General features: G+C 38.2%; 1 protein-coding gene across 1 annotated transcript in view; it reads right to left on the bottom strand.

Annotated features, from left to right (window-relative positions):
• Positions 1–11,086, bottom strand: part of SEPTIN7 (septin 7) — a 118,326-nt gene extending 107,240 nt beyond the window's left edge. The window contains exon 1 of the mRNA XM_086692666.1: positions 11,060–11,086. Coding sequence (XP_086548792.1) covers positions 11,060–11,071 — 12 coding nt within the window. The 5' untranslated portion in view covers positions 11,072–11,086. The remainder of the gene's footprint in view (positions 1–11,059) is intronic.
• Between the last annotated feature and the right edge of the window lie 211 nt (positions 11,087–11,297).

Consider the following 11,297-nt stretch of genomic DNA (forward strand, 5'->3'; position numbering starts at 1 on the left):
AGGCAGCTGACTGCAAGCCAGGAAGAACCCTCAAAAGAAACCAAGCCTACTGGCACCTTGACCTTGGACTTACTTCCAGCCTCCAGAACTGTGAGAAAATAAAAGTCTGTTGTTTAAGCCACTCAATTTGTGGTATTCACCCAATCTGTGGTATGGCAGCCCTAGCAGAGTAATATAGTTCCTAAGAAAATACTTTAAAAAAAACTGTATTGCAAACCAAGTTATATTAATTACTGTTTCATTCATCAATAAATTATGATAAATGTATCTGTATGTTTATAAATTTACTCTAAAACCAAAGATCTGAAAAGCCTGCTTATTGAGCTACCAAAGTAACCAAAATAATTTGATACCTCAAAACTCCAAATTCTAATTTTAACCCATAACCAAGGCTTTCAATTTATATTTCATTATAAAAAATATTCTACTCAATATCAGTACTATGCACAATAAAGCTAGAGATCGGTAGGTGGCTCAAAAAACATGCCATATGGAGCGCCTGGGTGGCTCAGTCGGTTAAGCATCCAACTCTTGGTTTCGACTCAGGTCACGATTTCACAGTTCATGAGATCAAACCCTGACAGGGCTCCATGCTGATGGCCCAGAGTCTGCTTGGGATTTTCTCTCTCCCTCTCTCTCTGCCCCTCCCCTGCTCACATGCTGTCTCTCTCAAAATAAATAAACTTAAAAAAAAAAAAAAAAAAGCATGTCATACATGGCAATACTGCTATACTACCCCACCAATAAACTCTGTAATATTAAAAAGGAACAGTAACTAACCAATAATACATAAAAAATTGACTGTGCTGTTACCAAAAGAGTAGTCTTCTAGGAGTTCAAGGAAAAGGAAAGATCATCAAAGGCTTAGATAATTGGGAAAAATCTGCCTGAATAGGTAGTTTTGAGCTGGGCCTTCCTTAATGGATGGATGGTACTTCAAGGAAGGTAAGAACAGCATAAGCAGGGGCAAAAATACAAAGAATATGACTCAATCTGAGTAGAAGAAAAAAGCCCAACCAAGTAAACCCTAAAATAATTGTCTAAGTTTTTAATGAGGGAGTAATAGTATAAATACAGCTAGAAACCTGAATTCCATTATCTGCTGTAACTTAGAACTACACACTGGTGAGTAAGTTACATAACCTTTCTGAGCCTTAAACCAGGATAATGTCATTATAAAGTTATTGTAACGTATATATGAAATATTTGGCACCTCACACATAATAAGTATAATAAATGATAGTTATTATAGTGGTTGTGCAATAGATGACAGCTATTATTAAAGTCTCTGGACTTTTATGTTGCAAGTAAGTGATTTCTAAACTTGGCTGTAAACTGAAGCATCTGGGGAGCTTGATAAAAACAGATACCTGGGCCTAAGCCTAAAGTAGGGAATAAGAATCTTGCTGATGATCTGTTAAATGGAATCCACTAATGACCGACTATACTTAGAACACCCATCCTTCAATTAAAAAACAATGGAGGGGCGCCTGGGTGGCTCAGCCAGTCAAGTGTCCAATTCCTGGCTTAGGCTCAGGTCATGATGTCAGGGTTCTGGGATCAAGCCCTGTGTCAGGCTCTGTGCTGACAACATGGAACCTGCTTGGGATTCTTTCTCTCTCTGCTCCTCCCCTGTTTGCATATGCAGGGTCTCTCTCAAAAATAAAAAGAAACTTAAAAAAAAAAAAGAGCAATAGAATCTCCCCCCAGCCCTCCTAAAAACTTTCAACAAGATTCCAATAAAGATGTGTGCGTTAAGCATAAAACTCCTCCCTTATTCCCTTACTCCTGGCCAGCACTAATGTTGACAGTGCATTTATCTCATACAACATGTTGCATTTGTATGCTTGTGGTGTTATTTCTGCATTTCCTCCTGTTGACCAAATATTTAACTTCCAAAATGTTAGGGCCTACAACTTTTCAGCAAGTCTAAAATTATTCCAGGATTTCAAAAAAAAAAAGAAAAGAAAAGACAAGACAAGAAAATTACATCTTTTTAACAGCATAGCACCAAGGTCAAACACAAACTTAAGTATTTTTGATGGATCTGCTTATCAGCTAAGTCATTCCAGTTATTTTTTTAGCACACAACTGAATTAAGCATCTCATAAAGTAACTCCTAATTCTAATTATGACTTTTACATTCTTATACAAATCCTAAGACAAGATCCTAGTTCTATCTAGGATCACTAGTTTCATCTCTTCATGCCAAGTTCTCATGTTTCCAAATTTACACTACAGAAATGTTCACCTCATTCACTTCTCAGGAACGAGAAAACAGACATCAAGCCATCCTGCCTTCTGAGCAATTACAGTCTTTGCAAATTATACAGTGACCATATGAAGAATGTTTGCAGTCCTTTTCTATTTGCACATTATTTTTTACACATCCATGGAAGAATCATTTCTACTCAAATGTATTTCCTTTTCACTCAGCTATCAATCCTATAGAACATAACTAGGAACCAGAAATGGAAATCTAACTCAATACTTGATAGCAGACTTTCAATAAAGAAATAAACTGAGAAATAAAAACTGAGCAACTAAAACACAGATTTGTAACAGCAAACTAGATAGCTACAAACTTCAAGGACAGACTGGGGCGTCTGGGTGGGTCAGTCGGTTAAGCATTCGACTTCGGCTCAGGTCGTGATCTCACAGTTGGTGAGTGGTGCTAGCCACGCATGGAGTTCTGTGCTGACAGCTCGGAGACCGGAGCCTGCTTCAGATTCTGTGTCCCCAACCCCCCCCCGCCCCTCCCCCACTCATGCTCGCTCGCGCGCGCGCGCTCTCTCTCTCTCTCTCAAAAATAAATAAAACATTAAAAATAAAAACAAAAAAGATAAAACAAAAATGATTCACATAATGCATTATTCAATAGCCCCATAAGTCACAGCATAAACCCAAATATTCCTGATGGTGATTTTAACAAGTTCGGTATATTCTACTGAAAGTAGGGAAGCTAATCAGTTTAAATATCTCTCTTTAGTAATATAAGAAATGTAAATGAAAACCAGTTTAAGGTGCTAAACTAACAAATACCCTAGAACCCTAGGAAAATAACAAGGGAAGGCAGAAAAAGTTTGTTTAAAGATATTCTTTAAAATACCACTTACAAATCTAAAATATGGAAACTGAAAAATGCCTCAAAATAATGAAATGGCTATGCAAATTAGGATATCAACATTGGAACACTATGTACACATTAAAATAATCTGCATATAGATTAATACACCAAAAACTATATTAAATATTAAGTGAATAATACCATGACTTTGTAATAAAATTTAAGAGTTTACAGAGTAGTACTTTTATATATATTGCCTCATACTATATAATTCACATCAGAGGTTATCAGCTCTGACTATTCATCAAAATTACCTGAAATACTTAAAATGCAAATTTCTGGGGCCCACCTGATACTTAGTGAATTAATAGGCTTCTGAGTGTGCTAAGCACTGGAAAGATTTTCAATGCCTGACCAGGGTTAAGAACCACTAACCACTAATACACCACTAATTACAACCATGAAAAAAAATATGTAATTAAGAAAGAGCACAAATTAACTTTCAGTGATTGAAATAATTTAATGACTTTTTCCCCCTCCTGGTTAATTTGTTTAAATTAATCATAAAAGCAACTAAGTATATCTGTTAACACTTTTTAAAATTAAAAATGGTTTAAAGTGTTTAAAGTGTTGACATTTGAAGATATATTCATTACTAAAATATATTCATTTGCTACATGTAACAAATCAGGTATTAATTACCCTGATTGCTTAAATAATAGTATAAACAGAAAGCACGTCAATAGATGTTACCTCCCCTTACAAAAATAATGATCTCATCCAAAGTATTTACAGTAGTCTCTAAAGTTAACAATACATACCAAAATCTTCCTCAAAAAGAAAAAAAAAGCAGTTCAATTACAATCTCAATGGACAACTTGAACATATAAAGATAAAAAATGTTATTCATGAAGAGCTACCAGCATGACCCTCAGTGTGTAACGACTACTGCTATAAAATGTATCAGTTAAAATTTTAAATAGTATCTTAGCACTACTTAAGAAATTGGTAACCTCGGTCTAACTTTGAAGGACACTGAAATTTCACACAAATGATGTTATTCCAATTTCCTTCAACTCTGCTCACCAAACCACAATTACTAAGTCTTAAAAAGACGTATTACCAACAAATTTACTGACCAAACTTACAGTACAGCTTTTGTTCAATATGGTAGATTCAGTTAGTAAATGTAAAAATTCAAAGCACAAATAAATTCACAATAATCTTTTCCATCCTAGAGGTCTCTCCTAGTATTGAGACTGCCAGACATGCAAACTTAAATGTTTTCCAGGCCTCTCACTTTCATGTTTTAAATTATGTATTTCAAGATAGGATACCTACTAATCAACCATTTACTCAAGCTCAGATACTCTGGATTCATTACTCCCCACTTATATCCTCTCACATACCATGCAACCATATCCTTCCTACACTTCATGCTCTTTGCCACTACTCTAGTTCTGTCCTTTATCTTTTAGTCCTAGGACCTCCCACAATTTGCTGGCCCTGCCTTGGTGTTCTATCTATCCCTACTGGAATTATCATCATGATGCTCATGGTTACCATTCTTTCCCTTTTAAACTCCTTCAATAAAAAAGATATTTTTAATCTTCAGCACAGAACACCAGATCTCTGCTTATCTCATAAACTACCATGAGTTCTCAGCCTAGAGTAAGTATCCTTCCTCCTCCTCTGCCTAATTACTCCTTTCTACCTTTAAAGATTTACCTTTTCCAATTTAGAAAGGGTATCTTGCTCTGTACTTTCACTGTATACTCTACAAATTTGTAAGTCACAGCATAAATGATTTACTAAGTAAATGCCAGGTAGGGAATACAAAAGTGAACAAAACACAGTCCTTGACTTTAAGAAACTTAAAAATGAAGGCAGAAAAGTATATAGTCAATTGCCATATAGTTTGATAAGTTTTTTTTTTTTTTTTTAAGCTAACATCTGCTCAATATGTGAGGCTAAGGACTTGAGACGTTATTATCTCATTTAATTCTCATTTAATTATCCAGTAACTTTATGATTCCCACTTTACAAAGAAGGAAACACAAAAATTCTGTTATATGTCCAAGGTTCAGTTGAGCTTTAGAAATGTGAATCCAGGTCTGACTCCAGAACCTAAGCTCTTAATCGCCATGCCTTCAGTTTCTACTGTCACAGCATTTAACTCAGTATCCCCGGTGCACACCACATAGCACAAGATGTGTTTGTTTGTTGAATGAATTTGAGTGTTGAAGTACTAGGCTCGTAATGACTTAACATCAATACTACCACTTTAGCTGATAATGTCTCATGTCAAAGGGTTCAACAGCTCTGAGATACTAACAAATGTGAAATAATCAATGTCTCAAGTAACTCACGTTATGGTTTATAATAGCAAAATACTGAAAATGAATGTCTTATCAGAAAGGGACATGTTAAACAAATCACAGCCTATCCATATAATGGAATTATATAGCTGTATAAAAGAATAAGAATGATCTTCATACACTGATATGCAATAACCTAAAATACACTAAGTGGGAAAAATTAAAAGGTGAGGAAGAATGTGTGTCTGATGTTACCATGGGTGACGAAGGTAGGAACATGTTTTTTGCTTGTATATGTCACCAACTTTAGCAGAAAAAACGAATAACTTAAATAGGTTGCCTTAGGAGTAGGAAACTGGGTTACCTGGGGATAGGAGTAGAAAGATTTCACTACAGAGCTCTTTTTAACCTTTTGAATTTTTTTTTAATTTTTTTTTTTTTCTTTTTTTCAACGTTTATTTTTGGGACAGAGAGAGACAGAGCATGAACGGGGGAGGGGCAGAGAGAGAGGGAGACACAGAATTGGAAACAGGCTCCAGGCTCTGAGCCATCAGCCCAGAGCCCGACGCGGGGCTCGAACTCACGGACCGCGAGATCGTGACCTGGCTGAAGTCGGACACTTAACCGACTGCGCCACCCAGGCGCCCCTAACCTTTTGAATTTTTAACCAAGTGATTGTATTACCTATTTCACAAATACAAACTCCTCCAAAGAATGAAAAGCATTTTCAGAAATGAGAACAAAATACTATGTAAAATCTATTAAGGCTATGGGCCATAGCTTTCTTGATTGCTACTATTTTGCAGTGCCTGACACATGCTGGCAGCCAAGTATTTGTTACACCAACAAAGTTCACAAAACTCCCAAACTGCCACTGCAGGAATATTTCAAATATATTTTACAAAGAAAGTAAAACTGGAAAAAAATGGTTTTAATTTTTCCAAAAAACAGTCAGGGCCTTATGCCAGGCCTACGGTTTATGAAACTCCAGAAGACTACCACAATCTATATGCTTTTAAAAGTACTAAGATGATCATTTTACTATTGTTTCATGTTTTCTTCACATTTCAAACCTTTCACAATAAAGAAGTTAGGGGGAGGGGTGCCTGGGTGGCTCAGCCGGTTAAGCGTCCGACTTCGGCTCAGGTCGTGATCTCGCAGTCTGTGAGTTCGAGCCCCACGTCGGGCTCTGTGCTGACAGCTCAGAGCCTAGAGCCTGTTTCAGATTCTGTGTCTCCCTCTCTCTGACCCTCCCCCATTCATGCTCTGTCTCCCTCTGTCTCAAAAATAAAGGTTAAAAAAAAAATTTAAAAAAAAAAAAAAGGGGGGAAAAGACTTTAAAAAAATACTGAGAAAAAGCACTTTAAATGAATCCACTGCATATGAATTATATCTCATTAAAGCTATTTCTTTTAAAAAAACTTTTTTTTAATTCACCTATGCATATTAGAAATCAGATCAGTGATTACACCGAGCAGTAGAGAATAACTGCACAAGGGCATAAGAAACTCTGGGGTGGAACACCTGGGTGGCTCGGTCAGTTGGGTGTCCAACTTCAGCTCAGGTCATGATCTCGCAGTTCATGAGTTTGAGCCCCATGTCAAGCTCTGTACTGACAGCACAGAGCTTGAAGCCTGCTTCAGATTCTGTGTCTCCCTCTCTCTCTCTGCCCCTCCCCGCTCACGCTCTGTCTTTTTTGCTCTCAAAAATAATAAACATTAAAAAAAAGAAAAAGAAAAAGAAAAACTCTGGGGTGATGCAAATGTCCTTCATCTTGACTGGAATAAAAGCCACAAGGTGTATATATTTACCAAAATTCATTGAACACTTAAAATCTGTGCATTTTATTGTATGAAACCTATACCTCAATAAAGTTACTTAGTTCAGAAAACATTTAAAAGTGCAGATTCTTGGGGCGCCTGGGTGGCACAGTCGGTTAAGCGTCCGACTTCAGCCAGGTCACGATCTCGCGGTCTGGGAGTTCGAGCCCCGCGTCAGGCTCTGGGCTGATGGCTCAGAGCCTGGAGCCTGTTTCCGATTCTGTGTCTCCCTCTCTCTCTGCCCCTCGCCCATTCATGCTCTGTCTCTCTCTGTCCCAAAAATGGATAAACGTTGAAAAAAAAATAAAATAAAAAATAAAAATAAAAGTGCAGATTCTTGGGCCCCTCTTAGAGATGTGGATCACTGGGTCTGTGGTGGGAACCAGTCAATCTGCATTTTTTTTATAAATTTATTTTTAATGTTTATTTATTTTTGATACAGAGCGCAAGCAAGGGAGGGGCAGAGGGAGAGGGAGACACAGAATCCGAAGCAGGCTCTGAGCTGTCAGCACAGGGCCCAATGTGGGGCTCGAACTCACAAACTGTGAGATCATGACCTGAGCCGAAGACACCCAACCGACTGAGTCACTCAGGTGTCCGTGCATTTTTAACAAGAGGCTGTGGCTGACCTCACCCTAGGTGATTCTGATCCCTAATGTAAGATCCTAATTCCTATGGTGAAAGCTCTACAAGGAATAATTATGGACTAGATGGCTAAGAAAGACTTCTTCCTTCTCCATCTCCTATGATCCCGCAATGGCTTCTCCATCAACCTCGTTCAGTGGTTCTCAATCTGGGGTCATTCTCCCCCCCTATCCTGTGACATTTGGCAAGGTCTGCAACATTTTTTGGTCACAATTGAGGAAGTGGTATTGGCATCTAGTGGGCAGTGGACAGGGATGCTGGTAAACACTGTACAATGCACAGGACAGTCCCCCAAACAAAGAAATATAAAACTCTAAATTACAACAGTGCCAATGTGAAATTCTGACCTGGAGCCTTGCCTCTCAAATGAACTCAGTTGTGGCCCCAGAGGTAAACAGAAGAGATTAAACATGTGACCTCTTCAGGAGAGTCAGCAGAGTCCATTTTTACTTCCAGATTGGTGGGTAAGGAGAGAGAAATCCTCTTTACCACTGCATATAAAGCAAACAAAATGCAAATGTCACATGAATAAATTTTTTAAAAATTCAAAACAATGTGAGCAGGAGTAGCTTCAGGCTTTACTCCCCAACCTCAAGGGATGCTTATTTACTCTCCTCAGCCTGCAAGCACTTTTGAAGTTAAGAAACACTTGCCTAGGGGCACGTGGGTGGCTCAGTCAGCTAAGTGTCTGACTTCAGCTCAGGTCATGATCTCACAGTCTGTGAGTCTGAGCCCCACATTGGGCTCTCTGCTGTCAGTACACAGCCTGCTTTGGATCCTGTCTCCCTCTCTCTCTGCCCCTTCCCTGCTTGCACATGCACATTCTATCTCAAAAATAATAAACACGGGGGTGCCTAGGTGGCTCAGTCGGTTGAGCGCCTGACTCGGCTCAGGTCATGATCTCGCAGTTCGTGAGTTCAAGCCCTGCATCAGGCTCTGTGCTGACAGCGCAGAGCCTGGAGCCTGCTTCGGATTCTATGTCTCCCTCTCTCTGCCCCTTTCCCATTCATGCTCTCTCTGTCTCTCAAAAAAGTGAATAAACGTTAAAAAATAAATAAATAAATAAATAAATAAGCATCAAAGAAAAAAAAAGAAACACTTGCCTAAAATAAGGTACATAAACTTTAGAATGACAAGCAAAACCTCATCTTTGGCTACCTTCACAAAGACTTTTAGGGCTATTTATTATAGCAACCTGGTCCAATCCAGGGCTATTCAAAGTATGGTCTGTGAACCAGTGAGCCAGTCTGAACTGTTTATCAGTTTACATCAGAGAAGTATAGAAACTGGGAGGACAGAAAGGGAAATTTTTATAGCAGAATAATTTTATGTCTGTTGGGTTGAATAAAAAATTGGGACTTGTACTTCCCCTTTTTATTTCATCTTCATTTTAAAAAATTTTGCTGTACTTTTCACAATGATATCAGTCAATAGGGGACTGGAAATTTTAAAAGGAAAGAAAGAAAAGGTCATTCATCAGTTTGAAAAACACTAATCTAACCATATCTTAACTGATACACCTAGTAAGTGGCAACGCCAGGATTTAAACCCATGTCTGCCTGACACCAAAGCCCATGCACTTAATCATTACACTATATTTCTCTGTTGTTATTACTTTGAACTCAAATCCCTATATGTAGTCCCTACCTCTGGAGAGCTGGACTGCACTAGGCACAAATCAAAAGGACTCTATGTCTGGCCCAAGGCTTTCAACACTGAAAGCAAACCAAACTGCCTCCTTGGCTCCTTTCCCCAGGCTCACACTCAAACTTGGCTCTCTTGATTTCTGATAATGCAAATGGACAAAACAATATGTATATTTCTCCCTAAGGCCTAGAGCAGTCACTAAAGGATAATATCTTCTTTTGGGACCCATCCTGGTTTCTATCTGGCTCTGAGAGGACATCCTCTCAAGGAGAAGGAGGTCCCAGATCTCTCAAACCACACTCCATGTATAGAGTACAGAATAAATGAATCCAAAATAAGAAAAAGCCACAAGGACTTAATAGCATTTAAAGTCTTCCCTTCTCAGACCAAGACCTCCACACTCTGCCATAATGTTTAAAGACCTTCGACTTGACTCATCCATACTACACATCCTCCATGTGCTTTCCTAATTTTTTTCCACAATTTTTTCCAATTAAAAAAATTTTTTTTATGTTTTTATTCATTTTTGAGAGACAGACAGAGACAGGGCGTGAGCAGGGGAGGGGAAGAGACAGAGAGAGACAGAATCAGAAGCAGGCTCCAGGCTCTGAGCTATCAGCACAGAGCCAGATGCAGGGCTCGAAATCATGAACGGTGAGATCATGACCTGAGCCCAAGTCGGACGCTTAACCGACTGAGCCGTACAAGTGCCCCTTGACAATTCTTAATAAAAATGTTATAACCCAACCTAATGTACAATATGTATAAAAAAAAATTAACACCCCCAAAATCCATACTAATTGCAATGTACTATTTTCTCTTTTCATTTTTTAAAAACTATTAGTAGAAATCCACAAAATGCATTTCAAGACCCATTAATAGGCCTCAACCTGCAGTCTGCAAAACACTGCTTTTAGAGACCAACAGTCTCTAACAGTATGCTCTCATCTGGCAAGCCCAACCCATAATCATGCTACCTTAAAATTCTACTCAAAAACACATTTTTTCCTACATCAGTGTCATGGTACAATAAATGTAATATCATTTACAGTCCAAATTTAGTTACGGGGAAAACACACACACACACACACACACACACACACAAGGTTTTGTCTCAAAATTTAGTAAAATACATAAGTTAAAAACTTTCAAACTCTTGTCAAAAATTGAAAAGAGCTTATTAGCTCAAAATGTAAAACATGGTTTTAAGCTGGTAGTTGTCACAAAATATTTCACTGGCAAATCCCAGAATAGAATATATACTGAATATATATATTATCAAATTACACAAAGTCTGAAACCAACCTGCTCTTCACTATCTTCACTCTGACTGGTCTTGTCATCTGACCACCCCCCATTATTGAGACCTTGGAAACCACAGATCTAACTCTTCCTCCTACCTACCTACGTGTGTGTTGTCATTAACCCATCACAATTGCTCTAACGTCTGTCAGGAGTCCTACCTTGTGTTAGGCTAGCTCAGAAGTTCTGGCATAGACTTACTTATTTCTATGGGAAAAAGCACAAATACAAAAACTTTTGAAACATAATCTATGGATAACCCTACCTTTCATGTAGTTAATGCACTGAATGCCTTATCTCCAAATCAAAACCAGAAACCAAAAATTCTTAACCAAATTACAAAAATATAATGCCCTTTCTGTAAATTAAAATCTACTTGACATAAACATAAAATAAATCTCCATCACCAGTTATGAGCTTCAAGTCTGTAAGCCTCAGAGGGTATGCGATATTTTTAATAACTGTATTAACAGGACCTGGCTCCACCATGTTGTCCCA

The sequence above is a fragment of the Puma concolor genome, chromosome A2 (assembly GCF_028749965.1).
Source record: "Puma concolor isolate L17-30 chromosome A2, mPumCon1.1.hap2, whole genome shotgun sequence".
Classification (NCBI taxonomy): Eukaryota; Metazoa; Chordata; class Mammalia; order Carnivora; family Felidae; genus Puma; species Puma concolor.